Source organism: Myotis brandtii, unplaced genomic scaffold, assembly GCF_000412655.1.
Source record: "Myotis brandtii unplaced genomic scaffold, ASM41265v1 scaffold215, whole genome shotgun sequence".
Classification (NCBI taxonomy): Eukaryota; Metazoa; Chordata; class Mammalia; order Chiroptera; family Vespertilionidae; genus Myotis; species Myotis brandtii.
In genome coordinates, this window is record NW_005358043.1 from 4,011,324 (window position 1) to 4,029,002 (window position 17,679).

Consider the following 17,679-nt stretch of genomic DNA (forward strand, 5'->3'; position numbering starts at 1 on the left):
AGGGGTTTGGGGGGGGGGTTTATTTTGTTTTCTGTTTTGGTTTTGGGTTTGGGTTTTTTTTGTTGTTGTTCTTTTTGTTTTGTTTTATTTTGTTTGTTTTTTGCAATGTGGACGGATTCTAGAGGCTTTTGTTAGAAGGGGCCCATTCCAGGAGAAGCGGTTTGCAAGTAAGATCATAAATATAGATTTAAGTACAATTTATAAATGAAAAATGTTCCCTCTAGAGCCCAAAAATAACCTAAAAGAAGTTGTAGGTGCTGAGAGACTTAGTAGCTGTTTCTTGACAGTGTCATAGGTAGAATGGCCTTCAGTTTACCAAATAATTTTCAGGACTTTAACCAAGGTGATAGGTAGGGCCTTACACTATGTCGAAGCAGTGATGCATGCTCTTTTCCTGAGCTCTATTGTATTTGTATAGCCTGAAAAGTATCAGATGACTCTCCTCAGAGAAGGTGTCATTATGTGATATCATACCTATGTTCCTGGAGAGAGCAGGATGTAGTTAAGATCTTGCTCTTGCCCTGGCCCCGTAGCTCAGTTGGTTATACTATGGTCCTGATGTGCCAAGGTTGCGGGTGTGATCCCGTCAGGGCACATATAAGAACCAATCAATGATGTATAAAATAAGTGGAACAACAAATCAATGTTTCTCTCCCCTCTCTTTCTCTCTTAAGTCAATAAATGAAATTTAAAAAAAAATTTTTAATAAAGCAAATCATAGCCCGGCTAGTGGGACTCAGTGGTTGAGCATCGACCTATGAACCAGGAGGTCATGGTTTGATTCCCGGTCAGGGGACATGCCCCAGTTGTGGGCTTGACCCCCAGTGGGGGTGTGTAGGAGGCAGTGGGTCAATGATTCTCTCTCATCATTGATGTTTCTATCTCTCCCTCTCTTTTCCTCTCTGAAATCCACAAAAAATATTTTTTAAAAAGCGAGATAAAAAGATTTAAAAAAGCAAATCATATTTTAAAAAATAGTAAAAGATCTTACACTAAAAAATTGTATGTGATGACAGGTTGTTGCGGTCCCCCATGGTAGCTGGGTAAAAGTTCATCGTGTCTCTTTGGAGGAGAGGGCAGACTGCAGTCAAGAGGCTGTTGAAATGGGCACTGAACAAAAGATATTCACCAAATATATAATTGCAAAATATTCACCCGTTGTTTATTGGATGAAGTAACAATATCGGCCAGGGAGACCTTAATGCGGCCCATAGTGTGAAGGCTGAGATAATCTGCTCTGAGACACTGTTGATTCTTCCCAAGGTTAAGAGTGGGCCAGATCGGGCTGTTCAATGGCAAACCCATGGGGATATCACCCCTTCTCCAAATATGGTTTGTATAATGGGCTTCAATCATTAAAGACTCTGTTTAATCTATATTCAGCCATATTAACTATTTTAAAAGGGAGGAGGAAGTCCCTGAGGTTTCATTTACCATAGTTCGATTCCCGGTCAGGGCACATGCCTGGGTTGTGGGCTCGATCCCCAGCAGCTGATCAATGATTCTCTTTCATCGATGTTTCCATCTCTCTCTCCCTGAAATCAATTAAAATTTTTTAAAGAGAGAGAGAGACCTGTACATGTGCTGCAACAAGAGATGCGTTTCACATTGAAAAACAAACAGACTGAAAGTAAAGGGATGGGAAAAGATGTTACATGTGAATGGAGACAAAAAGAAGTTAGGTTAGCAATACTTATATCAAGCAAAATAGATTCTTGTTACTTTTGTAACAAGAGACAAAGAAGGGCATAGTAATCATAAAGGGACCAATCCAACAAGAGGACATAAAGCTCATAAACGTCTACACACCCAAATGTAGGAACACCTAAGTATATGAAGCAAATATTGATGAACATAAAGGTAGAGGTTGACAGTAATGCAATCATAGTAGGATACTTTAACACCCTATTGACATCAATGGATAGATTATCCAGACAGAACATCAGTTAGGAAACAGTTGCCTTAAATTACACATTTGACCAGATGGATTTGATTTTTTTTAATATATTTTATTGATTTTTCACAGAGAGGAAGGGAGAGGGATAGAGAGTTAGAAACATCGATGAGAGAGAAACATCGATTCAGCTGCCTCCTGCACACTGCCCGCAACCAAGGTACATGCCCTTGACCAGAATCGAACCTGGGACCCTTCAGTCTACAGGCCGACGCTCTATCCACTGAGCCAAACTGGTTAGGGCTGGATTTGATATTTTTTAGGACATTTTACCCAAAAGGAGAATATACATTTTTCTCAAGTATACATGGAACATGTTCCAGTATAGACCACAAAGCAAGTGTCAATAAATTTAAGAAGGATGAAATCATATCTAGCATCTCCTTCAGTCAAAATGATATGAAAGTAGAAATCAATTACAAGAAGAAAACTGAAAAACACACAAATACATGGAGACTAAATAACATGCTACAAAACAATAAATGAATTAACAACAGGCTCAAAAAAGAAATCAAAAGACACCATGAGACAAATGGTAATGAAAACACAATAGCCCAAAAATCTATGGTACACAGCCAGAGCAGTTTTCAAAGGAAAATTTATAGCAATACAGGACTACTTCAAGAAACAAGAAAAATCTCAAGTAAACAATCTAAACTTTCATCTAAAGGAACTAGAAAAAGGACAAACAAGTAGAAAGAGGAAATAAAGATTACAGTAGAAATAAACAAAATAGTCTAATAAAATAGAAAAGATGAATGAAATCAAGAGCTGGTACTTTGAAAAGATAAACAAAATTGATAAACCTTTAGCCATACTCATCAAGAAAAAAAAAGGGGGTGCCCAAATATAATAAATCAAAAATGAAAGAGAAGTGACATTTGACATCACAGAATTACTAAGAAATATAAGAAAATACTACGAAAAATTAAACACCAGCAAATTGGACAACCTTGAAGAAAAGGCTGAATTCCTAGAAATATACAATGTTCCAAGACTGAATCAAGAAGGAATAGAAAATCTGAACAGACCAAACACTGCTAACTAAATCAATTCAGTAATGAAAAAACTTCCACAAACAAAAGTCCTAAACCAGATAGCTTCACAGGTAAATTTACCAAACATTAAAGAGAGTTAATATCTATTCTTCACAAACTATTCTAAAATATTGAAGAGGGAGTAAGGCTCCCAAATTCATTTTTATGAGGCCAGCATTACCTTAATACCAAAACCAGGCAAACAAAAAAAAAACTATAGGCCAATATCCCTAGTGAGCACAGATGCAAATTTTTCAATAAAATATTAGCAAACTGAATTCAGCGATACATTAAAAAGATCATACACCATGATCAAGTGGGATTTATCCCCAATGCAGAGGTGGTTCAATATCCACAATATCAATTAATGTGATATATACAACATAAAATGAAGGATCAAATCATATGATCATATAAATAGATACAGAACAGCATTTAACAAAAAACATCCATTTATTATGTAAAAAGAAAATTCTTGGCAAATTAGGAATACAGAGAACATACTCAACATAATAAAGGCCATATATGACAAACCCACAGCTGACACCATAATGGTGAAAAGTTGAAAGCTTTCTTTCTTTAAGATCAGGGACAACACAAGATGTCCGTACCACTTTTATTCAACATAGTATTGGAAACCCTAACCACATAACTACCTTATGACCCAGCAATTCCACTTCTGGGTATATATCTGAAGAAACCCAAAACACTAATTCAAAAGAATATATGTTCATTGCAGTGTTATTTACAATAGTCAATATATGGAAGCATCCCAAGTGCCTATCAATAGACAAGTGGATAAAGAAGTGGTACATAATATACAATGGAATATTACTTGTCCATAATAAAGAATGAAACCTTACCTTTTGCACCAGCATGGATGGACTTAGAGGTCAAACTCAGTGAAATAAGTCAGACAGAAAGATAACAACCATATGATTTCACTCATATGTGAAATCTAAAGAAAAAAAATCAATGAAACAAAATAGAAACAGACTCAGAGATTAGACTGATGGTTGCCAGAGGGGAAGGGGTTTGGGGGATGGGTGTAAAGGTGAAGGGATTAAGAAGTACAAATTGGTAGTTACAAAATAGGGGGATGTAAAGTACAGCATGGGAAATATAGTCAATAATATCCTAATAACTATGTGTGTTGTCTGATGGGTATTAGACTTTGTAAGTTATATACATGTCTAATCACTATATTGACACTTGAAACTAATATATATTGTGTCAACTTATTGAAAAAAAATGTTAAGCCCTAGCCAGTTTTGCTCAGTGGATAGAGCGTCGGCCTGTAGACTAAAGGGCCCCGGGTTCAATTCCGGTCAAGGGTACCCACCTCGGTCGCAGGCCCTCCTCCCCAGCCCCGGCCCTGGTCGGTCCTGGTCAGGGCACGTGCAGGAGGCAACCAATCAATGTGTTTCTCTCACATCAATGTTTCTGTCTTTCCCTTTCTCTTCCACTCTCTCTAAAAATCAATGGGAAAATATCCTTGGGTGAAGATTAAAAAAAATTTTTTTTAAGAAAATGGTGCATACACATACACAAAGAGGAATATCATTGTATTATTCAGGCATTAGAAAAAGAAATTCTGCCACTTATAACAATACATTCATGGACCTTGAAGGCATGATGTTTTGTGAAATAAGTCAGAAACGGAGAAACACCATGTGTTCTCACTTATCTGTGGAATCTTTAAAAAGCAAGTTCATAGATACAGAGCACAGATTGATGGTTGCTAGAGGTTGCAGGAGTGGTGTGCAGGGGTGAGGTGGGAGTCAAATGGATGAAGGGTGTCGACAGATACAAACTTCCAGTTATAAAATAAGTCATGGAAATGTAATGTACAGCACAGTGACTGTAGTTAGTAATACTTATATTTCATATTTGAAAGTTGGTAAGAGAATCTTTAAAGTTCTCTTTACAAGAAAAAAAATTCTGTAACTAAGTATGATGACAGATGTTAACTATACTTATTGTGATGATCATTTCACAATATATACAAATATCAAATCATTATTATGTACAACTTCAACTAATATAATGTTGTCTGTCAATGATAGCTTAATGAAAAATAAAATCACTTCTGTAGCTTTGTATGTCACGCAGAGTAAATGAGCCTTAGAGTGGCCTTTCAGCCCTTTGATTTTTATCTCCTCACCTCTCTGGCCTCATCTCCCCCACTGCCCTCTTTGCCTGCTGTGCACCAGCCTCTCAGGTCATCTTGCTGTTCCTTAGCCATCCCAGACATGCTCCCACCTCCAGGCCTCTGCAATCTGCAGTTCCCTGTGCCTGAACTGATCTTCCTGTATCAGCTCTCTTACAGGGTGGCAAAGCACCATGACCCTTAGTAAATATTTTTTTGTTCACTTCTGGGGGGGGCGGGGGGGGGGATGTGGGTATTTATTCTTGCTCCCCAAAAAAAGGAGTTATAAAGGAATTTGGTCTGTTTGCATTGTCTTGAGCCAGTGTTTCTCAAACTCTGTAATAAAAGACCAGGTTTTAAAAAATTTTTATTTTCATTTGTTTCTGACCAATCTGTAGTCCTGTTGTGCCTAATAAGAATGCAGCTCGCTCTTCATGTCATTCCCCCATTCTAGTTTAACAACATCCCAACTGACGTATATTCTGTTTAAAAGAAGAATTGAGCCCAGCTGGTGTGGCTCAGTTGATTGGGCATCATCCCATGCACCAAAAGTTTGCTGGTTTTGTTAGGTTTGATCGAACAATTGAATCAGTACCCCCTCCTCCCACTTCACAGTGGACATTCTACTTGCCTAGACCACAATCCACTTGCTAAGGCCATTATCTCTCCCCTCCGGACTTCCCAGGATCTGGACCTGCACAGAGAATTCTCCACCCAGAAAAAGCCCGCCTAGAGTCCTTTAAAAACCTCTGACTCCCGTCGCTGGGGTGCTGGAGCCATTTGGGGTTCAGCCACCTGGTGTGTGGATGATCGAATAAATTTGTAATCCCTCACCATTCTGGCCTGGTGTGTTCCTCCTTTGGCGACCTAACAGTTCAATTCCTGGTTAGGGCACATGCCCAGGTTGCGGCTGGATCCCTGGTAGGGGACATGCAAGAGGCAGCTGATTGATGTTCAGCTCTCACATGGATGTTTCTCTCAAGATCTCTCCCTTTCTCTTCCTCTCTCTAAAAAAACAATTAAAATATTTTTTAATAAATAACAGAAGTTGACTGATTACATACTTTGTTGTGGCAGTATTAAATCCCTGTTTCTAATCTTTATTCTGTTTCTAAACTTTATTACAGATGGGTAATAATTTTCAGGTTGGTGCTGTTATCAGTGGGGTGTACTCCTATTGATGGTGGAAGTGGAGATCTTAGGGGGCCGCAGGAAGAAGAATTTCCCGAGGGAGGATGAGGTATTGTGGAAAGCTTTATTGATGAAATAACGTTAAGGGAGTTCCCCCTCCAAGATGCCATCTCACTCAGTCCTGCCGTGGAAAATCTCCCATTTTGTTTTCAGCAGGGCTAGGCTTAAAACCACTACCCAAAGTCTTTGCTCCACATTAAAGCCCAGTTCAGTCCAGCATCAGGCTAGCTTAGCTCGTGTTCCCAGCTGCAGTCCATTGCTTCCAGGATCACATGCAAGCTGGCCTGGGTCACGGAACGAGTAAGTGCCGGGAAGCAGGAGTGAAGCAAGAGGAACAAAAGAGCAAAAGTTTCTTTGGGGATTTTAACTAGAAGCTTAACCAATGAATCTTTCAGGATTTCACACGCTTGCAGTGGCTCCATCCCTCTAACCAATCCATGCTTCCCCAGGCTAGACTGACTGGCAAGCATCTTCCCTATCACCCCGACTTCACTGGGCATGTGCCCATCTTCCCCTTTGTTGGAATCCTTTCCCCAGTGACCTGCAAGGAGTGGACCAGGGGTTTCCTGGGAAGCATGACGTTCCTGCTTCCTGGTGAAGTTGCCCAGATGATCAAGCCCTTTGCTTTCTTCCTGTTATTAATAACTAGCTAGTTAAGATGGTAACAGTGCCACCCCAAAGAGCACACTTTACAATCACTGGTCCAGATGGGATCTCTTTTTTGGCAAGGCAGCTAATCATAGATGAGGAGACCTTGTGGACACATGAAATACTGAGTGTGCTAAAGGATCACAACAGTAGAACGATAGTTTGGGATGAGTTGCAAACTTTCTTCAAAGAGTTTCTCTCCCTAAGAGTGAAAAGATATTTAAAGTGATTTGTTTTTAATTCTGTTGTTTGCTTCTTCTTTACATACCATTTTTCCACATATATAGTGAAATTGGAAAGGAAAATGTGTAGCCAAAAGCCAAATTGACATTCTAAAACACGAAGTCAGTGTAGGACATAGAATTAGAAGTTAGCATATTATTCGATTATTAGATATATCAACCACATCATTAGATATACATCTGATATTTTAACTGGATGATGTTATATAAGGATATTATTTTTTAGCTAACATATCTGGGAAGTGTCAATGTAAGAAATGTCCAAACCTACAAGAATTTTTATGAGTTTATTTACACCAAACTGATGACAGTTGCCAGAAAGCAAAATCTCAGCAGATTGAGAAAATGCACCTTGTTTTATACATTGAAAGCAAAGTGGGGAGGGGGGAAGTATTCCTGGGATTGGATGAAAGGTAAAACATTTGTGGGTATAGGATAGTTAACAGTCAATAATTAGCATGATAATAATAACAATGAGGGCATTTATGGTCTCTGCTCTGGCTTGGTGGTTGTGCTTTGAGGGGTCCAGAAAAAAAGAAAATTACTTTGATATTCCAAAGTTACTGTTAACGGATATGTTATCTTAGTTGCCAAAAAAAAAAAAGACAACAGACAGGCTCAGTTAAAGTAAAGATTGGCCTTTGTTAGGGAAAAATACCACGTAGGACATGACTACCAGCTATGAACTGCTTTTAGTTAGGAAGTTTCACTTTCAGACCATTTGTGTCCTTACTTTAGGTCTGGAGTTTGTAAGACACCATTAGGCCTCCCCTGAGCTTGTCAGGTTTATTATGTGGCCCCTTTTTCGTCCACAGAAGTTATGAATTGCACTGAATCTATTAAAAATTACTGGGTCCAAAATTGCAACTTCTTTAATTATATAAATAATTATTAACAAGTCATTTCAATAGAAACATTGTTCATTAGGGAGTTTCAGTATCTACTTATTAGATAGAAATGGACCTTTTGTCATTCAAGTATGAAAATAAATAATAATTACATTTAAATTTTTTATTTTAATTTGGCCATAAATTTTCAGTGCCAAATAAATTGCATGATCCTTTTTTTAATTAACATTTTATGTTCTAAAGCTTTGAGGGGAAAAGTGTATTTAGATTACTTTAAAAATATAACGTGTGTTTTGCTACAGCCTCCAACTCCTATCCCCCAAGCATAGTAAGGATTTTCAAGGGCACCAAATCTTTGACATAGCTGGATTTCTGACAAAAATCTATCCAAAGGGACATTATTTGGGAATACAATTTAAAATTTCATATCATCTCTTACTTTTGGGTCATTACATAAAAATATTGAATAATTTGAAAACTTACTTTTTATTTTGTATTCAGTATGGAGAGTTATCCCCAGAGTGGGGCTTTTCTGATGCAAAATTGGAATGCTCATGTAGTCACAACAGCTGTCCCCACACCATGTGGTATCTTCCATTACTTTACTAAAGAGATGAATTTTTGGCCCAGTGTCTCAGTAATAATGGACACACATGGTTTTACGTGGCAAAGCCGTATGCTTATGCATTCATTTGACTTTCACAGTTCCAGTTGGCTCCAGATTAGAACAAGGAGAATACATTCACACTGTGGCCACCCTCATAGCTGCTTTAGTGGCTGGGTCACAGTAGGCTCTGTTGCTTCTAAAGACACAACTAACTATTGCTGAGGAATTGCACATTCACCAAAGAGAGAATAATGACTTGCTGAAAGTATTCTCTCTCAAAGGTTTCAGATTATGGTCCTAATTATTATTGATCTCTCTTAATATTAATAACAATCATGGCCATGAAATAACTACGAAACTAAAAAGAAAGATTGTTCTAGCAGTTGATAATTTTTCAGGATATCAGTCCAAATATTTGATTTAATTCTTTTTCTTCCCAGAAAAAGTGGCACTATACTTTGACTCATTTTATTAACAGGGAATTTAATAAAATTTTTAAAGCCCATTGCCCATATATGCAGCATATTTGGAAAACCATTCTCATAAAAATAGAAATTATTTTAACGAATTAGTTTACTATGTGAAACAATACCTATATATTATTGACATTTTAAACAATTTTGTTTGCTCCAAAAATAGTTGTTATAATTAATCAGAAGTAAATGTAAGATGATTTTATTTAGTGTGAAATTGCATTGATATACTATATAGTTTGAATACTATATCTCTGCAGTGTCAACTTAATGCTCTTTTTGGTATGACTTTATACTATAAGCTTATATTTAAATTCTTAACTCTTTAGCATTTCTGAAATCAACTGGTAGTTATTTAAAAGTTTTTATTTTTTAGCAATAAAAATATGCTTTCCTTGAAAAATCAAGTTATGTCCCTCTGAATAATACTTTTTCCCCTAAACAAAGTAAAAACAAGCAGAAAGAAACCCTTCAGTGTAAAATTTTAATTACCTGATATGGAAAATTAGATTTCTGATATCATTAAATATCAAAGAAATTTCAACCATACCCAATGTAGGCTACTTTTTTATGTGAATTTATGCATGGATCTTAAGGGTTGTACTGATGAATATGTTCGAGGCTTTCAGCTTTTAGTGGAGACAAAATAGAATGATTGATAAAATCCTCCCTACTATTGGCTATTATTTACTGACTCTTAAGTGGCAGGTTGTATTTATGCCAATTTATCTGCTTCAGGGAACATTCTTGATAGCAGAACAAAGTGAATAAAAGTAGTTTGCTTTGCAAATGAATGCAAATGGGAGCGCCTTTGGGAAAGCCCTTTAACAGGGCAGTGCACTCTGATTATGAGTGAAGCTGCCATTTGGACTTGGTGAAAAGAGCACGCTTGAACCATTGATTGGGGGAGACAGTAAAAAGTCAGGAAGGGCCCCGTTAAGCTCGCAGTGAGGCAGGCGGATGTCAGTGTGGTTAGAACACAGTGGGAGAATGACAGGGAGGATTAGTGTCAGGGAGAAGCTTTGCTGTAGCTGTGGAGATAGTCCCTGGGGTCACTCACCTCTGACTGTGGTTCTGTGCTGATGGTTCTGTAATGCAAACGCCCTGATGTATGCCTGTTCATTATCGGAAATGGTGATTAGAAAAGGTATTTGTCTCCAAGGTTTCCTTCTTTCGCTTTTTCTTTCTTTTTAATTAAAGAAAAATAAAGTGGGCTTCCTCCATCTTGCTGCTGACTCCTAGAGAATTGTTTAATACCAGAGTGGTTACTGCCCTTGGTAGGGAATAGTTTAATGCTAAAATGTAATGTGAAATAATTGTAACATGTTTGTTTGTTATTTGATAATAGTTTTTTTTTGCTTTGCTCAGCTTTGGGTTTGACCAAGTGGTCGTGCTGAATAAAATGCAGAGAATGTGCTTGAATGTTTGCTTTTGCAAAAAAAAATAATTCTGTAATATTTCAAGGTATTTTATTATTCAAATTAATGATTTGATTAATTTTTAGGAGCTGTTTACCTTCTCAAAAATGAAATGTTGCTCTGCACAGACTTGATGGTTTAAGTGTTGGTCCCATGAGTTTCTAATTTTATTTCTGCTTCCAAATTTTATAAAATGGTAACATTTGATAAGTTAAACTTTTTGAAAATACATGATTTTTAGAATATTGTTACTTAGAATGAACAAAATAGATCTTTGTCTCAATTATGATTCTTGATCTCTACATTTACTTGTTGACATTTTCATTTATGCTTATACTTGAAAGAAAGCAATAAAAACCTTATTTTTTTAAGCTTTAAAGTATAGTGACTATATATGAGGCATTTGTAAGCAGCAGTGACAACAGTGCATTTCATAGGCTTTGTGAATGGTTTCTCACTAATGCAGAACTGACTTATCTTTTTTTTTTTCCAATTTCTTCGAAAGCCTGACTTCATAATATTTCTGCTTTTTTATTTGGTATACATAGGAAAATGTAAAAGGCTGCTGGAGCTTTGCATTCTAATGTTAAACATGCAACCCAAACCTCTATCTGAACTATTAGATACATTGTGATATTATTGTTTTTGCAGAAAGCATATTGCCAATAGTTTGTTTCACAGGTCTATTAAATGTATTAGCAAACATTGTTTAAATTGTCTTTTTTTCCTTAATATTTTGCAGGCACCTGAATGGACAGAAGAGGACCTCAGCCAGCTGACAAGAAGTATGGTTAAGTTCCCAGGAGGGACCCCAGGTCGATGGGAAAAGATTGCTCACGAATTGGGTCGATCGGTGACAGATGTGAGTTCACTCAGATTTGCATTGTATGGAGAGTGAAAATCCAGAAAAGCCAACTATGTAGAAGGTAGACATAAATGCCTCCACCATTCTCTTTGGAGAAAGGCTACAACCCTTTTAGGACCTGGAAGTGAACCATTAACGAAATAGGCAAGAAGCAGATTTCAGCCAGTCCCATGATCCACAGTTAACAGCTGTTTAAGGAATTCTAGTGTTTAGAGACTTAAGCTAGTTTTGTATTTAGAGTGACTCCTTCAGCTTTGGGGAGAAAAATAGCTCTCAGACTTATCAGAATTAGAAAAGTTATATTTCATAAAAAGGGGGGAAAAATAAAAAGAGAAGTTTTATTACAGCTGGATCTTTTTAACGCTGGAATTATACACATTCCTTGGTGTAGGTATTTAGACAGGTGGTTTGCATTAATTAAATCAACAGTATCCCTATGTTTGTTTTTATCTTAAGGATGATGCCTACCATCTATTTTGACAAGTTGTTTAAAACCCTTCCCTCCTCTTCCCCCCCCCCCCAAAAAAAAAACAAATACACACACATGTAATATGACAAGCCATACCTGGCATTTAAAAAAAACAAAGTGTTTACCTGGACAGTGTTAGATTTATCACTTTGGGTACTTTTATTGAGGAAATTTAAGGCAGAGAATCTTAGTAAGACATCTACCACAGTGCTGGACAAGTACTACGCAGTAAATGTTTACTTGATATTGAAAGAAATTTTTATTTTCATCAATATGATCCTTATTTTTACAAATGATAGTAAGTAGTCTTTACTAAACAAGTTCTTTACTGAATTTATTTAAATTATTTACTTTAAATAAATCCTGTAGATCTAAAATATGTATGGGGTTACTGAAAGCAAAGATTCAAATGTCCTCCTCAATTCCATTAGTAAATGGTGGACCTTTTCTGATAATGAACAATTTAAAAACCTGAAAAATGATTGATAAGCACAACCACCAAACAGAAAAGCTTGTTACATAAAATGCTGTTACCTTTTTGTAGTAAATTACAATCTTTTAATTTAAAACAAACTTATAGAACATATTACTGTCAATTTTTTAAATAGTTCTTTAAGAGTTTTAAATTACATATAGGAATGTTTTTAATGCCATATAGATCTTTTTAAAATCACTCTTAAAATATTGTTAAGATGTTTTTTTATTATTTTGGCTTCAGAGTTAAAGTCTGATCATGTGGAAAAATAGCGCTTATATCTTGTAACATTTTTTTCCCTATGTTTTATGAGGAGACCAGTTATCATAGGTGACTGAGAAAAGAACCATAAGGATACAGTTTAAGTACTATGACCCTCTAATTATACAACTATGTACTGTTAATATAATGATTAACAAAAATTACTAAAACAATTTTCAAAAGGTTATCAAACCAATATTGGCTTAATAGGACTCAAATTTTTAGTTAATTGCCAAATGAGAAATAATAGTTCACTAATTTAGTGTCTCTTTTGAAGACAGCTTTTAACTTTTTAAATAATATTTCTCTGAGGCCTTACAGTTAATAATGCCAAAGGCAGATAGGATATTGAGTAGAGCAGTATTTTACATTAATTTATCATTATCATCTGCTTAAATTTTTAATCTATATTTTTTTAAGAGGAGAGAAATGAAAGTGTAAATGCTAAGAATATACATGATGTAACCAACAGGGTCTTGAGATGGCTAGTTAGTATCATAGATCTAGAAAATCTAAACATAATTTAAAGAGTTGTTTTAGTGCAACAGTCCCTGGATAAGCAAAGACACCTTTTCAAACTTTTGCAAATTCATTCCATGTGTTTCAAATTTTTTCTTCTAGAAAACTGCCAGTTTTCTCTTTGCCAAAACTGAAGGGAGACTAATCCCTTGTCTGTAATAGATATTCCTGCTCTTATTGTAGTCAAATATGACTTCCTCAGATTTTTTTCCTCCAAGTATTAGTTCTATTTTCATAATGCTAACAGTTCCTTATAGATCAGTATTTAGTATACCAAAATGCCATTGTAACTTTTCTTCTGTGTCAGCTATATAGAGACTCACTGTATTTTCATTCTATGAGCATCATCTCCATAGTTGGCCTGTACATTTCATTTCACTAACTACACACACACACCTGTAAATTACTCTCTTTAAAAGAGAACAGGTGTCTGAAGACTCATAATTCATTTTAGTGAACACACAGTAAATTCCATTGAAGCAGCTGAAATGGGTTTGGCTAATACAGGTGCCGTTACTAGAATGTTAACTAAAAGTTAACCACACATTACAAGATCACTTTTTGGCTTATGGTGTTAATTAGATTTGTTTTCATTAAGTGTTTGATTATGAAAAAGAAGGCAAGTTCAGTTTGCTGTCCTTGAAACCTCTGCATACTGACCTGATCACCTGTGCCAGTTCTCCCCTGCTCTGCACATCTGGTTTTTGACCTGTTTTCCTTGCTAAATTTGTAGCTTCAGGGTTTGTTCTCTTTCCTTTGAGAAACAATTGACCTTTTTCAGGGAGGGGTGAGAGTGTAGCCCTGGTGGGATCTTTATAGTCTTGATTTAGGTTGACAGATTACAATGAAAAATGCATTTAATTCCTCAATTAAGAAAGGAGTTTTCAGTGTATTAATTGTCATAATTAATGACAATTGCTAAATTTTACTCCAGGTAAATACAAGCAATGTTATTAGCTTTATAAAACATGAATGCAAAGTATATTTTAACTCAGATATACCTAAACTGTAAGACCTATTTTATTATATATCAAATCTTTTAAATGTTAATATATGCCTTTCAGCAAATAACTCATAACCCCAAAGAGCACTCCACTTGTAAAAACAACAGGAAACAAAAGCTGTCTGGCATATAAAGCCAACTTTAATGTGATTATTAACTGCAGGTTTTCTAAGTTAAGGTCAGGGAGCCTCAGATTTCTTGCCCGTGAGGTAGTATCATTCTCTAGCCTGAAAGGATGTAAACTGATTCTGCTTCTCTCCGTGGTCACTAATCTCTTACGTTCTGGTTGTGATAACAGACTGATTGGAGATTTTCTGCCTGCTTGGAAAAGACCCAGTTAGGCAGCAAAACAAAAGACAGGTGGGTAGATTTAAACAGACTTTTATAATTACCTTAGTACCACAGTGAGAGGTAAGAGGTGTGCAGTTAGATAAGTGTCCCCATATGAGAGGGAAAATAATAAAATTCTCAACTTTACCTTCTATCACTATAACAGAGAGATACAGGAGATGCCTATTGGGGGGACTTTATGTGCTATGGCAGTTGTTTCAAAAATATATCTGGATTATTCAATATAAAATAAACTTTATGGTTTATCAGTGAACTAAATATGTAGTAATTATTTTGGCAAATATGTTGCTATAACTTCTGAGAGTCAGACTAGTCCTGCACAAGTTGTAAGAATGACAAGGTTAGTCTTTTTAATTTTCTGTCTTCATTCACCCTTGCTATCGTCTTAACCAGGTTTCTTGCTCTAGTAGATCTCTGACCCTCAGCCTGATCGCACATTCCTCTCCTTCCCTTCTTCCCCCACACTCTCAACCCCAGGACCTTAAAGACATTTAAATTTTAGCAAGGAATGGGCTCTTTAATCCATTCTTCTTGCTAGATAAGTCACCAGCTGATCTAATAACCAATTTTCAATATGATATTAATAGAAAATAATTGACTGTATTACCAAATACACACACATGGATTTTAATAGAAGCCTTCTTTTTTTTTTTTAAGTTAGATTAAAAGTCATCCGGTGTGTGTGTGTTGTGTGTGTGTGTGTGTGTGTGTGTATTTATTAAATTTAGAAGGAGAGAAAGGGGGAGGGAGAGAGAGAGAAAGAAAGAGAAACATCGATTGGTTGCCTCCTGTATGCACCCTAACCTCACTCGGACACAGGGACTGAACCCACAACCTGGGTATGTGCCCTGAACAGGAATCAAACCAGCAAACCTTTCCATGCACACTCAACCAACTGAGCCACACTGGCCAGGGCAAGCCTTCAGTTTCTTATCCCAAGTATATGAATGATTGGTGTAAGAATTTCAGGCAATTTGACTGCCTGTTTGAAGAAAAGAGAAGGCAGAGCATTATTTTGAGGAAAATAGGACCTTTTGGTGTCCATGGGGGAAACTACATAATTAATTGCTTAATTTGTTCAATGACCTCATTAGAATGTTGCTATTATATGATTTCTGGGCCAGAGGTTTACAGATTTGAATTTCATGTCACCATTTCTGACTCAGCATTGAGCAAAATCATAGGAAAGGATTATAAAAGGTATATTCACTACATGAGCATAACACTGCAAGAGTCAGTTAAAAGGTCAAACCAACATTTTCCTTTTTTTTACATTTTTTTATTGATTTTTAGAAAGAGAGGGAGGGAGAGAGAAACATCAATGTGAGATGTCTCTCTCTCATCGAAGTTTCTAGCTCTCTATCTCTCTCCCTTCCTCCCTGTAAAAAATCAATAAAATATATATTTTTAAAAAACTATGTTTATATAGAAAAAAGAAACTTTAAAAAGTACACTGAAATTTTTTAAAAATGTTATAATCAACCACAATAAAAAATGACTCCTGTAAACATTTTATTTTATACCATTTAGAGTCAAGTCCTCCTATAAGGCATATGACTAGACATAATTTTAACCGTATCAATCTGCATCCTGCCCTTTTCACGTTGCTGTGGATCATGCACTCTTTTCCGTGAAAGAGCCTGAGCATCTTTCTAAACCCTCACACAATGCTCCGTGTTGTCTTGATGTAATTAAGGAGCATCCTACTGGTTGTCATTTAAATTGCTTCCTTTTTTGCTGTTTTCCTGAGAGGTCTGTTTTGTGGGGGTATTTTTTTCATTCATCTTTCCACTTCTATCCATTTTCTTACCTTGTATCCTAGAATTAGAGCTGCTTGGTTCAAGAATATGGATGTTTTCAGAACCTTTGATGTCTCTAAAACTGGCCCCCAGGGAGGTAGTGACAATATACTACGGTGCCACGTTAGCACATGAGAGGCCCCTTCCTCAGTGTCCCATCGGCACTGAACATCCTGTTTTGTTTTTCATCATTGCTTGTCAAATAAGTGAAAAGTGCTATGGACTGATTTTGTAACTTGCCTCCCTACTTACTGGTCTTATTTCAAAAACAGTTTGTGTTAATTCATTAGAATTTTAGGATAGTCCTCGTGTCTACAAATAATTTGCCATTTTCATTATATTTTATTTGACTGCATTAGCTAGCAATTCCAGAGAAATGTTACATTATAGCAATAGTAGTTAGTGTAGACATTTTTGCTCAACATCTTAAGAAAACCTAATATTTGGCCAGTAAATTTAATATTAGTCATTGATATAAGTGTTATATTATTATATCAGGGATATTTTTTCTTTAATTTTTCCAATTCTAATTTATTACAGTTGTATTCAGAAATAGAAGTGAAATTTAATAAAGTTTTTTTACATATATTTTTATTGATTTTAGGAAGGGAGAGGGAGAGATAGAAACATCAATGATGAGAGCGAATCATTGATCATCTGCCTTCCTGCATGCCCCTTACTGGGGATCGAGCCCGAAACCCGGGCATGTGCCATGACTGGGAATGGAACCATGACCTCCTGGTTCATACGTCGACTACGGTCAATCACTGAGCCACACTGGCCAGGCTAACAAAAAGTTTTTTTTAACATCTCTTGACATGTTCATATAATTTTTATCATATGAACAAGTGAGAATAAATATATTACCAAGGCCCCTTCTTTATATTTCCAAGATAAACTTTACTTGGTCATATAATATTATTCTTTGAATAAATAACTTGTTTTGATTTGTTAATTTATTAGGGTTTTTGCATTTATATATTTAAGAATATTATAGAGGTATTGCTCTTTTATTAATTGGATATATTTTCCTGTCTTATATGATTTTGTTCAATGCTGAGATAGAAATGATGACATGGAATGCAAATCTATAAACCTCTGGCACAGAAATTATATAATATATAGCAAAACTCTATCCAGGCCAATGGACAGGTTAGCAATTAATTATGTAGTTTCCCCTGATGGACACCATTCCTACTAAAATGAAGTGGAATGACTGAAAGTTATAATGAAAATCTCCTAGAGAGCCAAATAAAAAGACAAGTAATTTAAAAATATTATAGAAAAGATAAGAAACGGTTCAAGAGGTGTGAATCTGATTAAGGGTTTCAGTGAGACAGGCAGGGAAAACAGACACAAGAAAATTATTC

The 17,679-nt window shown here is 36.0% G+C and overlaps 1 protein-coding gene across 1 annotated transcript in view; it reads left to right on the plus strand.

The window, feature by feature from the left end:
- Positions 1–17,679, plus strand: part of DNAJC1 (DnaJ (Hsp40) homolog, subfamily C, member 1) — a 144,014-nt gene that overhangs the window by 112,338 nt on the left and 13,997 nt on the right. Inside the window, exon 9 of the mRNA XM_014539384.1 lies at positions 11,310–11,429. Coding sequence (XP_014394870.1) covers positions 11,310–11,429 — 120 coding nt within the window. The remainder of the gene's footprint in view (positions 1–11,309; positions 11,430–17,679) is intronic.